General features: G+C 51.0%; 2 protein-coding genes and 1 long non-coding RNA gene across 5 annotated transcripts in view; 1 reads left to right on the top strand and 2 right to left on the bottom strand.

Moving 5' to 3' along the window:
- Positions 1–3544, bottom strand: part of LOC147646452 (uncharacterized) — a 66912-nt gene extending 63368 nt beyond the window's left edge. The window contains exon 1 of the long non-coding RNA XR_015281874.1: positions 3361–3544. This is a non-coding gene — a long non-coding RNA (uncharacterized LOC147646452). The remainder of the gene's footprint in view (positions 1–3360) is intronic.
- LOC147646449 (uncharacterized) overlaps positions 1–17974 on the bottom strand; it is a 158450-nt gene that overhangs the window by 33556 nt on the left and 106920 nt on the right. The window lies entirely within an intron of this gene.
- On the top strand, positions 4178–17912 carry LOC147646451 (uncharacterized). Its single transcript, XM_086873423.1, has 15 exons — positions 4178–4511; positions 6173–6210; positions 6654–6785; positions 8268–8402; positions 8675–9016; positions 9462–9551; positions 9950–10115; positions 11585–11648; positions 12345–12393; positions 12772–12884; positions 13477–13594; positions 14280–14379; positions 14844–15040; positions 16392–16529; positions 17646–17912. Exons 1-15 carry the CDS (start codon positions 4235–4237, stop codon positions 17772–17774), a joined length of 2088 nt encoding a protein of 695 aa, XP_086729549.1. The 5' UTR covers positions 4178–4234; the 3' UTR covers positions 17775–17912.

The following is a 17974-nucleotide window of genomic DNA, read 5'->3' as shown; positions in this document are numbered from 1 at the left end:
CGTTATCCAAAATGGTTTGTCCCCAGTTGCCCATCATTGTAAACCCTTCCCTTTTTCCAGATTGTTCCCCATCCATCACCCCAATCCTGCCCCCGAGTCCTATCAATCTATGTAAACCCCACCTTTTGTTCCAGTTCTTTCCCTGCCTATCATGCCTTCCTTTACGCCCTATTGATTGTACAACTGCCTTCCCTCCCCCGGGTCCCTGCCATTGGTTCTGCGTATTGTAATCCCCACCCACAACTCCTCCCCTGCTGCTGTCCCATTGGTCTCTGTATGGGCCGCCCACAGTCCTTAAACCTGGCGCAGGGCGGTGCCCAGTGTTCTCGGCTCAGACCTCTTCCCTTCAATTCCGGCCCGTACCTTGTCTCCTTCCCCTACACCTGTTGGAATAAACTTGGTCCTGGGAAATTGGGAGAGCCTGAGCACTCTTTCTCCCTTCGCCACAACCCGTGTCGCCCTGTGAGCTACAACGCCAGAGCGCAGAGGAGCTCTGGAGGTTCCAGGTTGAGCCACGCAGTGCTCGCCTGGTTCCCTACTCCTGCCGCTGCCGTCGGCCAGAACTAGCCGAGGCGTGAAGGGGCGAGCGGGCAGCGACAGCGGATCAATATTGCTATTTTGGTAAATCGCTCCCAGTCTCTTCCCAGCCTCCCCAGGATCGACCAGAGCCCCTCCTGTTCCTCTCAGGATCCCACAGCCCCCTCCCAATTTCTCCCCATTGCCCCAGGACCCCCAGACCCTCTCCCAGTCCCTTCCCAGCCCCACCAGGACTCATCAAGTCTCCTCCCAGTCTCTTCCCAGCACAACCAACCTCATCCCAATCCCTGTTTTCCAATCTCCTTCCAGCTCCTCCAGGCTCACTCAAATCCCTCCCTGTGACACCCAGCACCCCCAAACTCCCTCCCAGTTTCCACCAGGAACGCCAGAACCCCATCTCACCCTCCTCAGCATCCTTCAAACCCCTTCCCAGCCATTCTTGACCCCCAAAACCCTCTCCCAGTTTAAACCAGTCTGTCTCAAACTCCCTCCCAGTTCCTCCCAGCACACCCCAATCCCCCTCTGGGCCCCCCCAGTGCCTCCCCCGCTGCCCCCGGCGCTGTGGGGGCCGGGCCGTGCCCCAGTGCCGGCTCAGGGGGTGCTCCAGGCTGCCGTGCTCCACCTGGCAGCTGGAGCTGAGCCCGCATTGCCGGGGGCGGTTTCCAGCAGCACCAGGAGCTGCTGGCTCCAGTCCCCGCTGGGGAGCACGGCAGTGGCCAGCACGTGGCCCGAGAGCTGCTGCTGGCCCTGGGAGCAGCTCAGCTGGATGTGGACAGGGGAGAAATCCATCAGGGAGCAGAGCAGGCGGCCGGGGCCGGGCTGGGAGCTGGAGGGCACCAGCGAGATGGACACGCTGGGATGGGCACTGGGGATCAGCGGGGACAGACTGGGATGAGCTTGGGGGGTAACTGGGAGAGATGGGAGAGGAGTGGTGTGACGTCGGGTGGGACCGGGAACAGGCTGTCAGGGACTGGGGTGGCGCTGAAAGAGATGAGAGTGGATACTGGGACACTGGATGAAGGCGCAGATGTCTGGGAGTGGAAGGAGGAATGAATTCGAAATGGACTGGGAATGGGCTAAAAGGAGTGCGAGAGACTCCCGGGCACTGGGCGGGACTGTGGTGGCACTGGGCGGGACTGTGGTGGCACTGGGCGGGACTGTGGTGGCACTGGGAGGGACTGTTGGGGCACTGGGCGGGACTGTGGTGGCACTGGGCGGGACTGTGGTGGCACTGGGAGGGACTGGGAATGAAGTGCGCGGCACTGGGTGGCCGAGTCCAGCGCGGGGCTCTCGGCTCTGTGGATCTGCCCGGCAACTGATGAGTCATCAGAGAGACGCGCTCTGATTGGCTGAGGGGCGGAAGATCCACGGAGAGGCGAGATGGACAGGCGGGGTCACTGGGAGTGACTGGGATGGACTGGGAGAGACTGGGATGGACTGGGAGAGCCACGGGAGCCACTGGGAGGGACAAGGGGCCCCGGGGATGGGCACACGGAAGGCTGAGGGCTCTGGGGTGATTCCCAGGGAGGTTTGGAGAGACAAGGCCGGGCCCCTCTCTGTGCCCCGCGAGCAGCGGCCCGGACAGAAAAGCTCAGGAGCGGGAGGAGGTGTTTCTCAAGATTGATTTTAATCCTCATTCTCCTGGTCTGATTTGCTCAGTCCTAAGTTCAGTGCATTTCCCCATGTCGGGCTGTTGTGGCCCTGATGGTGATCCCTGAGTGACCTCTCCCTGCCCTTGTCCCGACCCACGAGGATTTGGATTTGTTTCAGTTCAGTGGAATTCGTGGTGATTTGGGGGGAGCTGGAGCAAAGCAGCTGGAAAGCACAGCGGGCTTGACAGGGACTGAACCAGGGCAGGAGTTGGGGCTGCCTCGAGTGAGCTCTCACAGTGTGAACCTTCATGGGGTCTTTCTAAGGGAATTTTGTTGAAGTTTGACATTCTTTATTAAAAAGCAGAATCACAAGGGGAGCTCCGCTTTCAGCTTGAAATGAGGGGATGGAACGTGGGCACTGAGACTTCTGTAACCTCAAGTTGTTCCTTGATCCCGGACACTTTAGCTTTGGCAATCTGAAGCCCTTCAGCAGCAATGTCTCTGCCACCCCCTGGTTTCTGGCTCAGACCCAGCTCGCAGCTTGGACAAGGTCTGGGCTTTGTCCTCTTGAGCTTTGGGAGCCTCCTGGGAAGCACCAGCCCTCCCCAGACCACCCTTGGTAGGACTTTTTCTTTTCTCTCTCCTGACGATTTTATCCCCAAAACTGCCGTGGGAACGTTGTATCCAAGCTCATCCTCCAGCGCTGCACTTTCCTCCTGTGAATTCCCTGTGCAGGGAATGTGTCTGTGCTTTTCCCTGCTCTGTTCACTGACAAACAACCCTGAGCCCGTGGGACTGTCAGAGCTCCTTCATGCAATGAAATCAGGTTGTGTTTCTCATGGCATGTTCTGGAGGAGCATTTATTGGTGTGTCTTGTGCTGCTGGAAATGACACAAGAGCCAGGAGGGAACAGAAGCTGCTGCTGCCCGTTGGCTCAGGGCCAGGGAACCAAGTTGTGCTCCCGGGCAGTTGGGCCCTGCTGGAAGCAGAGCCGCGTTTCCCTTGAGCAGCTCAAGCTTGTGACAGCTCCAAACAGGAAACCTCAGCAGAAAACTCTTCCTCCAAACTCAGCTGCTTTCCCTCCTGCAGCTGTTTGGGAAAGAGCCTCACAGCACAGACTCTGCTGGGAGCCATTGGTGCATTTCCTCCCTCCCGGCAGCAGCAGCTCCTGAGCCCTTCACGGGCTCCTGGCCCTTCCCAAACCCTTCAGCTCCCTTTCAACTCTCAGCACTCACTAACATATGCATTTCTTTCATATTTAAACTGCATTTAAACTTCTCCTTTTCTCTCCTCTCTATCTTTTTAATCTCCTCTTTATCTCCTTTAATCCCGTCAGCACCAGTAGGATGGGGATGGAGTCTTGGGGTGGGTGTGGGATGAACTGAGGATCCAGCAGAGAAGGGCAAGGCAGAGGGGAGAGGACTCAGCCAACCCTTCTCCTGCTCTCTCCTCCCCCAGGCTCCAGCTAAAGCAAGTCAGACTGGAAAGGATCCCACAAATGCTGTGTTCTCCTCCCTCTGAGCTTGGCTGGGGATCCTCAGCTTCAGCCTGGTGCAGTGGCTGAGATTCGCTAATTTGAGTTTTTTGGCTAATGCACGACATTGAAGAGGTTTATTATTACTTAATCACCTTTCACCTTTGCCAAGTTCTGCTGCACTGTGTCTGCTTTTCACCCAATACACTGCTAGCTCACCTACACACATGTGCTTCTTAGGATAATATTTAGATTCATAGCTTACTCTATAAAATCACACAATTACAGTTGAAAACTCTCCACCATCTCACTCAATGCAGTTTTTTATTTGCTTATGGCATATTCTTACTTGCAGCTATAGGAACATAAGCTTATGAATTCTCGACTCAACGTCTGTGAACCTTTAACATTACATGAACCCAAGCTCCTTCCAAGGCTGTCAATCAAACCCTTCAGTATCTGTGGAAGTTTCTGTCTTTCCATTTCCCACAGCCCAGCAAAGGATTTGTGACACTTTGTGACAGAGGAGAACCTGCCAGGCAATTTTGTGTTTGCTGTAGGGAAGGTTGGGTTGCTCTGCATCAATTCCCAGAGCAGCGCAGAGCATTGGCTTTGTGATGTCAGGGCATGGATGCCACCTTGTTGTGGTGACAACCCAAGGTTGCCTTGGTGCACGGAAGGCCTCAGGGTCAGAGCAGCTCTTGGGCTTGCTCAGTGCAGGAGCATCCTCCTGCTTGAGGCGTTTGTCAGTGGGCAGCTGCACACTGACAGGAGCCTTGTTTGTTTTTGTTGTGGAGCAGAGTGTGCAAACTGGCACAGCAGTGCTACAGTGATGGAGCAGCTCGCTGTTGCAGTTTGCACCATTTATGGCATTGGCTATGCCGGCTATTACCTCACCAACCTGGCACGTAAGTAGAGGTTTTCCCTGGCTGGAACCTGAGCTGGCTTTTGTAGGTCTCCCTGCTCTTTCTTAGTGACCGGGTTGCTATTGAAACACAAAGACCATGAGGATGCCCCTGGTTTGGTCAAGCTCCTGTCAACACCTTCAGCAAAACACGGGGTGTCTGTAGCCAGGGGGCTGCGGGCAGCATTTGCAGGGCTTCTGTTCCCTCCACGGGAGAGCCTGTGGCAGCAGAGTCTGTCATTTCCTCACTTTGCTGGCTCAATCTCTTGGGGTGACTTTACTTTTAAGATAGCTCTGGGAGCTCGGGAAGTTGAAACTGCTGGAGGCTGATGGGAGTTTTTTCTCCTGACTAATTCCTGGCCATGGGTGAGAATTGGCAGCGGTTTTAACTATTGAGAAGTGAGATCAACCTGTGAACACCACCTTAAGATGTGAGGCCGGGAATTTCTTGCTCTCTTTGGTTTCTGGCTTCTGAGGAGGTCACAGGGCTCTGTCTCGGCCTCCTCCCCCCCTCCAGGCCGGACAAGGCTGCAGAGGGCGGGGTGGGGGAGAAACGGAGCCGGCCAGCCTGACTTGGTTTGCAGTTTCTGCCACTGAACTGAAACCTGACACCATCAACATCTGCAGCTTTAGCAAGATTTTAACTCTTTTACTGCCTGCATGAGACTTGCAGATTAATCCTTTTTTTCCAGAGAGAGAGAGAGAGGGAGTGATCAATCATCAACCCATCAAAGAGAGTGAAGAAAAAAATGAAATTGAGAGGGAGAAGAGAAAGAAGGAGATACTTTAATAAGCTGAAATATTTTTCTGTTAAAGCTATGGGCATGGACAGTAGTGTTCTGAAAAAACCTCCTTTAATTCATGACAGAGTATATTGGGAGGAATGGAATGTTTCCAAGTGTGGATTTTGAGCAAATGATGAAGTAGTTGTGACACTGTGAGATGCTGGAACAGAGGAGGAGAAGTAAGAGTTGAAGATTTATGGCTTTTAAGAAGCAAAAAGAAAACTTCTGTTTCCAGGAGGGCTCACAAAAACAGATGAAGAGAACTTTTGCCTTTGAATAACTCATTCATAAAAATGACATCCCTAGACTCATGACCCATAACACACCTCAGAGTGATGGGAAATGGGAGGAGGCAACTGATGGCAGATTTCTGGGCAGCTGGCATCAGAGAAATAGAAAGCTATGAAGAAAAATAGTTTTCATGTGAAAAACTCCATAGATAGCAGAAGAAGACTTCTGTTTCTCTACAAAGACTGATGAAAAGACTCCAGCAGGAATTGGGACTGTTGTAAACACCAAAGATCCAAAGTTTTTTGTCTCCATGTTGTCATGTAAACAAGGGAATGGTTGGGTAGTGGGGGAGAAAAGGGTTGTTCTGGAAGTTTTATTCTGGTTTCTTATTCTTGTAGTTTTTGTAAATAAACTTTCTTTATTCCATTTAAGTTTTAAGCTTGTTTTGCTCTTGTTCTAATCCATATCACACTGCAAGAAATAAGTAAGTTTTCTAGTGATTTTTTAGTTGCTGCTTTAAACAACACCTGTCAAGCAGGACACCTTTGAAAATGCAGACTGGGAGATCTTCTCAGATGCTGTTCTAAACAGGCCACGGTTCTCTCCTCTTTTCTCAAAGAATTTGGTTCATTTTCCTTGCCCACTGCAGGTCATCTGAGCCGTGTGTTCAGAGGTGCCGATCCTGAGGTGAGTCAGAAAGGAACATTTGATGTTCCTGGTGTTTCAGAATTGTGCAGGGAACTGTGAGCTTGGCCTGTGGCAGTAGAGTGCAGAGGGCCAGCTGAGTGGGCTGAAAGAAGATCCATTTCCATGTTTACAACAGCAATAGCAAAGGCATTGTTGGCTATTTCCTAATTTTCCATTGCAGAGATTTAAAAGAACTCAAAGCTCAGATTTGTAGAGAGAACGTTGCTTGCTGATAGTAGCCAGGGTGAACTCTCTAATTCAGAGCTATTTGCAGTATGGCTGAATTAACCCATTTTAATTTACTTGGAGAGACTTAGAATCCCATTGCTATCAAAGCTGATGATTTGTGCTTGGTAGAGCTGGTTGTAGAAATAGAGCTGAAGAGAAATAAGGTTCTAAATGATAGGGAGCTGCCTGTCCCTAACTCCACCATCTGTCCACAGAGCCCAGAAGCAAGAGCAGACTCTGCTGTGGCTCCCTCTGCTCCTGGAGAAGAGGCCAAAGAGGAGCAAAATGAGCAAAAGGAGCACGAGCCTCCAGCTGTGGTCACAGCCCAGCCTGACCATGCCCAGACAGTAAGTGCCAGTGCTGGGTGCTGCTGTCTTTAGTGCAAGGCAGAGCTGCAAGTTTCTGAGCAGCCAGCACTTGCTGTTGCTGGCTGAGGATGCTGAGTGCTGGAGTCCTGCCAGCACCCAGCCATTCCCCCATCCCGTGGCAGCTGGAAATTGGGCTTTGAGCCGTCGTGCTGAGCCCCCAAAGCGCTGCTGCCTGCGGGTGAGCAGCTGGCTGCTTGGCTCAGGGAAGCTCTGTCTCTTGGCTTCTGCCAAGCCATGGCCAAGGGCTCACACGGCATTTCTGGGGCTCACAGGGCTTGCTTTGTTTGCTGTCCCTTTTTGGAAACCTCTGCATGACCTGGAGAAGTGTTCTGCAGTTTTCTGGAGTAATTCTTCACTTCTGCAGAGTCTTTTAGGCCACCTGTCTTTTGGCTTTTGATAAGCTGCAAGGAGATGATTGTGTTGTCCATGAAGCTGTGGCCAGCCATTCTTGTCCTGTGTGGCCAAAGAAACAAACTGTGTAGTTCTGAACCCTTCTTCTGAGGCAAAATCCACAAGTGGCAAGTTTCTGTTGATACGTTTTGTGGTGAAGTCTGCAGCTTTGGAAACTGCATTGGAGCCTAGTGTGGGGGCAAAGCTGCAAGTCCTTGAGTGCTGTCTTGTGTTGCTAAGAACCCCTTTAGAGTTGGTTGTTTTTTCTCCTCAGAGCTGTTTTCCTCCTCCTGCCTCTTCTGTCCTGACACTCCCTGTTTAACCTATAAATTTCTGCCTGTCCTAGTGAGGTGGGACAATTCCATGTTTTAGGTGGTTTTTGGTGACTTTGGTCATACATGCATTACATGACCCATGGCTTCCTTCATTGGCATCCCTAGGGGTGTGTCAATTAATTTGTTGGTGGGGCCTTTTGAGGATCTCTGTCAGTGCCACTCAGAATTCTCAGCTGACAAAAGAGGGAGGAGAAACACCTTGGTCCTCTTCCATATCCTGAGGTGGCCATAGAGGCTCTCTGACCTGCAGCAGAGGATCCAATTGCACACATCCTTGTCTCCTGAATGAGCAGGATTTCTAACAAGAGTGTAGATGTCAGAGGGGCAGGAGTGGCAGTGCAGGCCTGAAAAGAACATGAACTCCAGCAGTGTCTCTCCCAAGGGCTGAGCTCACCCAGGAAGCCCCTGCAGAGCCAGGATGGAGCTGTGGGACAGGGCTGGCTGTCAGTCACTAGGGAGAGACAAGCAGGACACAGCAGAAGGGGAGGGAGGCCCTTGAGAAATGCCCCACATTTCCTGTCAGCTGCCCAAGAGTCTGTTGGAGATTCAGTGCCAGATGGGCCCTGATTGCACTGCCAGGGTCACTTTGGAATCTGTGCTTCCCCATGGGCAGAGAACAAGACAGGAGAGCAGCAGCACAGAGCTTTGGGAACGTGGGAGCCCATCAGCCCTTGAGTCTTGGCCCACAAATGTTGGATGAGAAGTTGAAGCCCATCTTCTCTTACTTTCTCTGCAGGTCCATCCAGAGAAAGAGCAGGAGCAGACTGTTTTATCAGGACGGCCATGCCAGCCTGAGGGAGAGCTGTTCCCAGCCCAAGAGCAGGAAGAGCAGCTGGGGCAGCAGGTGGAAGAGCCACTGGAGAATGGCCAGGTAAGCCTGACTCAGCAGGGGACAGAGTGAAGGGCAGGAAGAGGGGCATAAAACGCAGCTCTTGGGACTGAGCAGGCCACGAGTGCCAGAGGCCCTGAAAGCAAAGAGCCTCTGCAGAGATCAGCAGCGGGACAGGAGGTTACAGTGGAAGCAGAGGTGGGTAGGGAAGCAGAAAGAAGTGACTGAATGAGTGTGATTTTGAGGCTGAAACTGAGGAAGAAGCTGAGCCTGAAGGCAGCTCCCAGGCACTTGCTCTCCATTTGTGTGTACAGAACATCGAGGCAGAGCCCCAGGCAGAGCTGCCTGAAGCTCCGAGGGCCATCATGGCAGTGAAGAGGAGGCCTGAGGAAGACAGAAGCATCGAAGAGGAGATGAATCTCCCCTGGCAGAGAGGCAATCAACAGAACCAGGTGAGTGAAAGAGTGGCAGACACTCCACTCACAGAAATTCCTCTCTGTCATTCTTCACAGGCCTCCGAGGAGGAGCTTCTGGCAGAGCTGCAGGAAGCTGAGGCTAGGATCAGGGCAAGGGAGGAGAGGCTGGAGGAAGAAAGAAGAATAATCGAAGAGAAATTCCATCTCCTCGCTCAGCACCAAGAGGCTCTAGAAAATCGAGTGAGTGAAAGAGCGATAGGCACAGCAGTCACTGCAGTCTGGTGCTTTCTGCCCTTTTGCCTTTCCTCTGCAGAGCAGCAGGGGGCTGGGCTGATGCCTCTCAGTGCCATCCTGCTGTAGTGTCTATCCCAGCTGCTTGGAAGGACATTTCCTGCTGTGCTCAATCTCAGCTGCTGCCCTGGACAGTGGCACCAGTCATTTGCCCCTTTTGCCAGCACTCATCTCAAGGGATTCCTGCTGGCCTGCTCCTGCTCTCCTTGTTTCTTCAGGGCTTTTTGCAAGTGAACTCAGTCCCCCAGACAGATTTGGAATACAAGCTGCAAGCTGTCTGTATCCCTTGGTGAATCTGCTGCTGTGCTGCTCTTTCCCTTTGCTCACAGTCAATGAGCCTTGGCACACAGGGACAAGCTGTGGTCTCTGACTGCTTTGTTCTCTTTGACTTGAGGTGGACGTGTTGATATCTCACCTGGCAGCCTGCGAAGGCTTCCAGCAAATGCCTGCTGATGAAGAGCCCCAAGGTCGGCGGCAGGCACAGGTACTGTCCCAAGCACAAGTGCTGCAGGCTGAGCACCTTCTGAAGATGGTGCAGGAAAAGAGGATGAGGGGGAGGAGCTCCAGCATTAGAACAAGGAGCTGCAAATGTGTCTGCAGCCCTTGGAGGGGGAAAGGGATCCTTGGGAGGAAGTGGAATGGTCGTTGTTGCAGTCATCCTTCATAAAATCCAGGAAAATGGAATATGAAACTGGCCATCAACTTGATTAAAACCAACCTTAGGTTTTGACCATTTGGTTCCAGAAGTGGGCATCCAAAAAATCCAGTTGATGAGCTTTGCATGTGGCTAACAGCAACTTCCTAACGGCTTGCATTTGAAAAGGGAACTCGGGGTAATCTCTGCCAGCCAGCTTCCTGACACAAACTCCTTTCTTCTCGCAGATCTACACAGGCTCTTCCATTCAATCTGCTGCAGCAGCAGCAGCATCTAAAGGAGCCTTTGTTGCCCAAGCTGAGCAGTGGAGCCGGGGCAGTTTGTCCATTTCCAGCAGTGACACATCTGCTGCTCAGCTCCAGGAGAGCCTGGGAGACTTCGTGGAGCAACTGAGTACGTCTGGTGTATTTCTTGTCTGAGGGACAGTGTATTGTGTGCACGTGCCAGCAGAGCTGTAGCAAATGATCCTCCTCACTTTGGTGTCCCAGAGACATTTAGGACTCCCCACAGGAACTGCTGTGCTCTGAGGCAGCGAGAGAGCGCTCTGGCTGTTCCTGCTGCCTCTGAGGGCAGCTTGGACTGGCTCGGCTTTGCCTGGCATTCCCTTGCCACTAAAGGCAGAAGCAGGAATTGTTCTTGGATCAGCAGGAGGCTGTGGCCCAGCAAATGATCTATGCAAGTTCTGTGTGCTAGTGGCCAAACTGAACAGAATATTTGATTCCTAAATTCTCATTAGACTCCAGACTTCCCACCGCTTGTCAGAACCAAAAGACTTCAGAGATATTGATTGGTTTTGGGGTTTTGTCTTTTTGTTGTGGTTCCGTTTTTAGTTTTCAGTTTTTATCCTTGTTTGGTTTTGCATTTAGGGGTTTTTGCTTTTTCTCCATCCTGAAAGAGCTGTTCTGCCCCATGTGTCTTACTGGTGTCATTTTTAGGACTGTTTTTATTGCCTCTACTACATCTACAAGGTTTTTATGAGAATGCTGTATTTTTTGTCAGTGAGGACTCCTTTGAAAGAACATCAGGTGACAGAAGAAACACAGCAAGAGATGTTTTCATTGGGCCCACACTGAAGAAACAGATATTTGTATAACAATCTGTAATTAATATCCCAGTTTTATTTTTATAAAGATGTGTCCAAGAGACACATCCACGTGGTGTGATCAGATAAAACAGCACTGCAGGCATTTCTCAGGAGCGAGCCTGCAGCCCCTGTGCTGTGTATTCCTCAGATCCATGGCACTTTTTCATCCCTGATTCCCAGCCATTCCCATGACTCTTAGAATCCTACCTATTGGCCCAAGCCCTGCTCAGATCAGTCTCTGGGAAAACACATCAAGCCCTCTGTGATTCTGCAGCACAACCCATTTAATCTGCTTCTTGCCCATAACAGCTGCCAGTGCTGTGCTCTCAGAAAAGACCTGGTGGGGCTGAGAAAAGATCCCAGCTGATTTGGTGTCTACCTTCACCTGCTGGCACACAAAAGGGCCTTGATCTGCACCTGGCTGTGTCTGATCTCCAAGGCAATGCTGGTGTGTCCTGAACGGGGGCCACAGCTTGTCAGGGGCTCAGGCTGGCTGTGTCTTCTTGCCATTGCTTGTCAGTGCTCATGCTTGGCCTTTGCCAGCCTTGTGCTGTGCCCTGCTGTGCTCTCTGCGCTTCATTTCCTTCCAAGGACTGGACAAAATCAGTCTCTCTGCTGCCCATTTGTACTGCACAACTGCCTGTCTTGTTGCTGCTGTGCTTGCTGCCCAGCTGACCACAGAGGGTTCAGAGCCCCAGACAGCGGGGCTGCCTTTGGCATCTCCTGCAAGTTCGGATCTCTGCCTGAAAGTCAGCATCTTGCATTTTGTTTCCCTCAGGGAGGATGGTGAACAAGGAAAATCCCATCACAAAATACATCGAACTGGAAAGTCTTGGCAGCGGGTGAGTCCAACCACAGTCACTTCTACACAGCCATGGGCCAGGTGTTTCACTGGGGGAATATCCATCAAGTGGGAAGTCAGACAAGTTGTCCACAGGTTTAGACAGCGGGCTTAGTCTGCCCCATCTCTCAGTACTGGCCAGAATTTGTCAAGTGTGCTCAGAAGGCATTGTCAAAGACATCTCCATGCTGCCAAGGTCTTGCCTGCAGCAAGGAACAGAACCTGGGAAATCTGCTTGTCTCTCAAGTGTGGGACAGCTCAGGATTCATTTCCTTCGCATTTTTGGATGTTTCCAAATCATCTGGCCACACTAACGAAAGGAGAAGAATCTTGCTTGCCTGAAAGCACAACCTACCCCCAATGAGAGCTATCAGATAACAGTTCTCAGGAACATTTCTCTCCAAGAGTTTGCTAAAGGAAATACTCCGTGCTCAGGATTAGAATTGCACAGTTTAGAAGCTGATAGCCGAGATGAAGGAATAAGCTGCCTTTTGGAGCTGAGGCAGTAAAGCCCAAGGCTTCAGGAACAGGCCCAGTGCCCAGGCACTTGAGGGGAAAATGCATCATCTGCCTTCTGGCAGACCCCTCCTGCAACCTGCAGCTTTTAGGCATTTACAGCAGAGCTCTCCTGTCTGGACTGGCTTCCACTGCAAGATCTAAATGGCTTCTCCTTTCTTTGCTGCTGTTTTGTTTCTAGGGGTTTTGGAGAGGTTTCCAGAGCACTTGACATTGCAACAGGAGGAGAGGTAAATGTCAACAGCCCCTGCAGCCTCTGCTGCTCTCCAGGCCTTTCCCCACTGCTGACAGCTGTGGCTGGAGCTTTGAGTAGAGCTGTGCTGAAAAGGCACAAGAAGCACAGACTGGAGCCAGCCTGCAAATTGCACTTGGAACAGGCTTTGTGGACAAGGCAAATCCTCAGTGGCCACGTGTCCTGTAACTGGCCCCGAAGGGAGCAGAGAAATGGGCTGTTGGAATGTCACTTCCTAATTACTCCAGTGATGAGGTCTAATCACAAGGCACTTTGGCACAGCTTGGCTGTGCCATTCCAAAATCACTTGCTCCATGTGTGTTGTGGTCTCATGCTACCAATTTTCTCCAATTACTCCTTTTCAATGTCATTTGAGGTGGCCATCAAGAAAATAAATGTGCAAGGAGTGAGTAGGAAGATACTAACCATGAATGAAATCAGGATCATGGAGAGTAATAGGAGTCCCAGGATCGTGAATTACTTAGCCAGGTGAGTGGTCACGGTCCTATCCCTTGAATGTTTCTTTACATACTACAAGCATGAGAGCTTAAAAACCCACTTTGGTCACTGGCAGGAAATAGAGTTGTTAATGATTATATCTCTACTTATCTCCAATGGATGGGAAGAGACTGCATTTTGTCTGCATGAATCCACCCTGGCAAATGCAGACTGAACATTGTTCAAAACCCTGCATCAGCCCTATCTTAAGAATTCAATACCTTCTAAGTTCATTGCCTCCACAGTTCTTTGGGCTTGAGTTTTTCAAGTTTCTTAAATGCTGATGAACCATCCAAGAGAGGATTGCCCTTGCATTGTTGCCCCTCTTTTCCATTGCTGTGCATGCCAGGAAGACTAGGTGCTTATTTCCAGAAATGCCATGCGTGACAGGTTTTTTATCTGGGCTCTTCCTAAACTGCCTTTCTCCTTGAGACAGCACAGACTGCAAACACTGCACAGCCTAGAGGCAATGTCTATGCCTTTACTTCTGCCCTTGTCTCCAAGGGACCCAGAAACAAGACTCAAGCAAAAAACCAAGCTAGCCGTGCATGTTCACCTGCATGGCCTTGTTTCCTTTTTTCAGCTACCTTGTGCATGAGGAACTCTGGCTGGTGATGGAGTACATGGATGGAGGCACTCTGAGAGATCTCATCGATGAGATTCAAATGTCTGAAGGAGAGATTGCAGCTGTCAGTCGGGAGGTCAGGGATCCCATCTGTGCTTCCAAGGCCTTGAGCTGCATTGTCTGGGAAACAGGGGCTCAGAACGGGAGGGATTTCATGGGCCAGGCTTGGTTTCTGTGCTGCTGCTCGGCTATGGGCAAGCAAGAGCATCTCAAGGGAACTGTCTGCCAGTGCCCCTACACTCACTGGACTCACTTCCTGTACTCTTATCCCCTGCTCTTGTATTCTAGCTCTGTCTCTTCCATTGGCATTTGCACTTCTCCACCTTGCCTAGCTGAACTTTTGCCTGTCTGCACTACGTTCCTTGGCTCTAAAGCAAAGGTGTGCTGGGAGGATTTGAAACCAACAGGAAAGAAACAAAGAGAGACTAATTTCTTTTATTCCTCAGCTGAAAAGGATAGTAGTGCAGCCCAAATGCTGTTTGCTTCTGAGCACATGCACTGCAGCTGCAGTCACCCTGGCTGCTTTGCAGGGGACAGTCTACAACAGCAGTTGCTGGTGCTCTTTCAAAAGCTGACATGCCTTTCCTGAGAAAGGTGCTGCTCTGCTCCTGTGGGAGCAGCAGGCTCTTGCTCTCAATGGCGCTGTGTTCTGCCATTCCTCCCCATTCCCCTGCAAAGGGAACCTTCCACAGCTGTTCCTTGCTTGTGCGATGAACTCACAGCACTACTTTTTGCCCCCCTGTTTCTCTTTTCTCTCTCAGTGCCTGCAAGGACTGGATTTTCTTCACTCCAACCACGTGATCCATCGAGATGTCAAGAGCAACAACATCCTTCTCAGAACCGACGGCTCTGTCAAGCTGGGTCAGTGTATTCTTGCTCAGCTTCAGCCTTCCAGGAATGGGGGCTGTGGGGCTGCTTTCAGTGACTGCCAGCTCCCCAAAAATGCTGCTGCTGGCAGTGCAGGGGTCCCCCCTGCTGTGGGCTGAAGGCACAGTTGCAGGGTGCACACAGCTATGACAAGGAACCACAAGCAGCCAAGAGTGCTATTGCTCTGTGTGTGTCTGTGTGTGTTCCTTCCAGAGGGAGGGAGCTGCAATCTAAACCTTCAGGGGAACAAAAGGCACTGCTGGAGGAAGTGTAAGAAATGGGGGGATGTTTGAAGTAGCCAATTCATATTGCCTTGGCCAAAGCCCCAAGGAAAGAGAGCAGGGAGTGTTGTCCAGGAAATTCAACTGCACATTCTCAACCTTCTACTGGGGAATTCTTTGCCTTGGTTTCCTAATTGACAGTATTGAAATTAAAAGAGTATTTTGCTTTCTCCTCAGCTGATTTTGGCCTTTCTGCTCAGCTCACCCCTGAGCAAAATCAGCGGTGCTCGGTGACCGGGACTCCTTGGTGGATGGCACCTGAAGTGGTGAAGCGTCAACCATATGGCCCCAAAGTGGACGTGTGGTCTTTTGGAATTGTGGCAATTGAAATGGCCGAACAAAAAACTCCTTATGACAGTTTCACTGCTCAATCGGTAAGGAGCAAATACTCTCTGATCCCGCTGTCTTTCTCACCTGTCCCGTGTTCTCTGCTCACTGCACAAAATCCCATGGCCATCTGCTGGAAGTACTTCCACCAAGGCCCCTTCTACAAATGGCCCTGCAGCACATCAGCATCTGCTGGAGCTTTGGTTGCAGCACTGGGGGAACTCAAGCCTTACCTCGCCCAAACCATCTCCATTCTCAGGCAGCAGTTTGCTTTGCCTTAGAAGTCGTTCCAGCTCTTTTGGCTGTGTAGATGGCCCCAAGAATAGGAAACAAGCATCTCAGAGCTGGTGTTATCTTTCCAGAAATGAAGCAAAGAAACTCAAACCAAACCAAGTTTCTAAAACAGTGCTTTTGAGAGAAGAGGTGCAGCCCCATTCTTCTCACAGGGAAACTTGCCTGAAACCTGGAGATGAGGCTGTAAAGCCAGAGTCTCTTCTGCTTCTTGTGCAGTGCTGCTGAGACACTCAGTGACCACCTTCTTTCCTAACCCAAGCCACTTTCTCCATATCACCAAGCTGGAGCCTGGTGACGGGGAGAGCCTGCCAAAACCTCCTGTTTGTTTCCTGGCACTTTCTGGGATGGGCACAGCGTTAATGCATTGACTTGAGAATCCAACGAGCACAGGCTTACCACAGGGATGACACTTCTGATTTCACCATGAATATTTTCCTTTTGCCACCTAAGGGAACCTGAAATTTTCAGAGTGCTGAGAGACAGAGCTGCAGGTGGCTCCTGTGTGCCCAAACAGGCATTTTCAACCCACTACAATTGTGGAGGCATCTTAATGTGTCTGTGTTGGAAATGAGATTCCAAATGTTTGTTTCCTTCCCTGAGGAACACCTGCTGCATTTCCTTTCTTTTCTTCCAATTACCATCATTTTCAAGAACAGGACAAAAAGCCTGATGAGTTTTGTTTTATGGCAGCTGTGCTTAAGGGACCAACAAGCACTGCAGAGATTCTTTTCACATAAGAATCCTTGGAAGTAGTAGAGTTAGTTAAAATAGCAAAATCCCTCTTCCAAAAAGGCTGCCAAGCTGCTGGGAATCCTCCGAGAAGGAAACACGTATTTGCTGATGTAGTTGCCACTAACTAGATCAGGCAATGGAATCAGCTGCCAAGGCAAGATCTGCTGGATGTTGGCAAAGCTGTGGCTTTGGGGCTTGGGTTTTTTCATGATACAGGAAAGTCGTCATCCAAATGCTACAAGGAAAGTCATGTCTGCCTCTCTGCCAGGGCAAAAACTGCCACTGCAGAGTGGAGCTGGAACAATGGGCTCTGGGAGAGCAGTTCCAGATGGGAAAGAAGCAGGTGGAGCCTTGTGTTTCCTTTTTCCCCAGGCTAAATTCCACATAGCCACAGAAGGGAGCCCACAGCTGCGGCAGCCCGAGCAATTCTCGCCTTTGCTGCGTGACTTCCTGAGCTGCTGCCTGCAGAAAGGCGAGGCGCAGCGCTGGTCTGCCAAGGAGCTGCTGCAGGTAAAATGCCAAAAGGGCTGCAGGTGAAACAGTGTCCCAGGGATGGGCTCCTCCTCCACTGAAATCCAAGGCATCAGATGAGCCCCCATCCTCCTCACTTCCAACCTTGGTGCTGTTCAGCTGACAGTGGGGAGCAATCCTAGACTGGGCTGGGCTGGCAGGGAGTGCTGGGTTTTAGCGCTGGCTAAAATCACCAGGGCACTTACTCATTTCTTGCTGGGAGCTCTGGATTAGGAGAAGGGCAAAACAGGCTTCAAACTTCAAAGGAATAACAAATTTTATTATCAGGCCCACAAGAATAAGAAAGGTCTCATCTGTGCAGTGAAAGGGTTCAATCTCACCCAGGTCATGGCAGTCACGGTGTTGGATTTCAGGCTGTGCTGGGCCCCTCTCTCTGCCCGGGAGCCGCTGGGAGGGGAGGCTCGGCCTGGAGCCGTCGCTGCACGCTGGGGAGAGGGTTTAGTGTGGGCAAGATGTCAGCAGCCGTGGCCTGGCCCAGCCTGGGGTCGGGGTCCCGCAGCCTCCATCCCCCGCCCGGGAGCCGCTGGGCTCTGGCCCGGCCTCCCCCAGGAGCACAGGCCGTGGGCGAGCAGGGCCGGCCTCACCAGAGCTCCGTTACCTTCGGGCTCCGGAAGCAAAGAGGGCCAGTGCCCGGGCTGGTGGTTTTCAAAATGTGCATCATCACACAGGCACATCTCATTTCTAAATGGTGCAAAATGTTGTCAGTTCTCAGAACTAGCCAGCCATTGGCCTGTCTCAGGCACAGGGGAAGCTCCCAGCAGCTTCTCTCAAAGAAATCACTTCCGTGCGGGGTTTCTTACTTCTTTCCCTAAATGTCAATTCATCTCAAACTAACACACAGGGATATGGAAAGGTCATTTAGTCTGTGTCCTGCAATGAGCAGGGACATCTTTCAAGAGATCAGGATACTCACACCTCAGATATTTCCAGGGGTGGGCCACCTACCAGCTCTTGGGGCAACCTGTGCCACTCTTGCCCCATGCTCCTGACCTACTCTGACTCAATCCCCTTTCCATTTAAAAACTATTCCCCTGCCTTTCAAGCTCTTAGATTGGAAAATCATGCTTTCTTGTTGTTTTCTTTTCCTTTCTGCAGCATCAATTTATAACATCGGCCATGCCTGGGTCCAGCCTGGCACCTCTCATCGTTGCCGTGAAGAAGTGGAAGGAGGAGGCAGGAATGCAACAATCAATTTATAAACTGTCTTCTCCATGGCCAACTTAGAGTAGGATTATAGAGTAGGATTGCAGAGTAGGATTGTAGAATAGGATTATAGAGTAGGATTGTAGTGCAGGATGGTAGGGTAGGTTTGTAGTGTAGGATTGTAGAGTAGGATTTTAAATAAAATTTCTAAAATCTCAACTCCTTTGGAACATTTCTCTCCTTCTGACCCTGTGAGAAAGCTCAACATTTCCTCCTGAATT

Source organism: Cyanistes caeruleus, unplaced genomic scaffold, assembly GCF_971803275.1.
Source record: "Cyanistes caeruleus unplaced genomic scaffold, bCyaCae1.hap1.1 HAP1_SCAFFOLD_98, whole genome shotgun sequence".
NCBI lineage: Eukaryota > Metazoa > Chordata > Aves > Passeriformes > Paridae > Cyanistes > Cyanistes caeruleus.
This window is presented reverse-complemented; position numbering and strand designations above follow the sequence as displayed.

What these genes read in the sequence shown, in the direction of transcription:
- LOC147646451 (XM_086873423.1), top strand. Translation starts at nt 4,235, where the DNA reads ATGCCACCTTGTTGTGGTGACAACCCAAGGTTGCCTTGGTGCACGGAA. An exon ending in ACATTGCAACAGGAGGAGAG is followed by an intron (nt 12,394 to 12,771) that starts GTAAATGTCAAC and finishes ATGTCATTTGAG; the next exon opens with GTGGCCATCAAGAAAATAAA. An exon ending in ACAGTTTCACTGCTCAATCG is followed by an intron (nt 15,041 to 16,391) that starts GTAAGGAGCAAA and finishes CTTTTTCCCCAG; the next exon opens with GCTAAATTCCACATAGCCAC.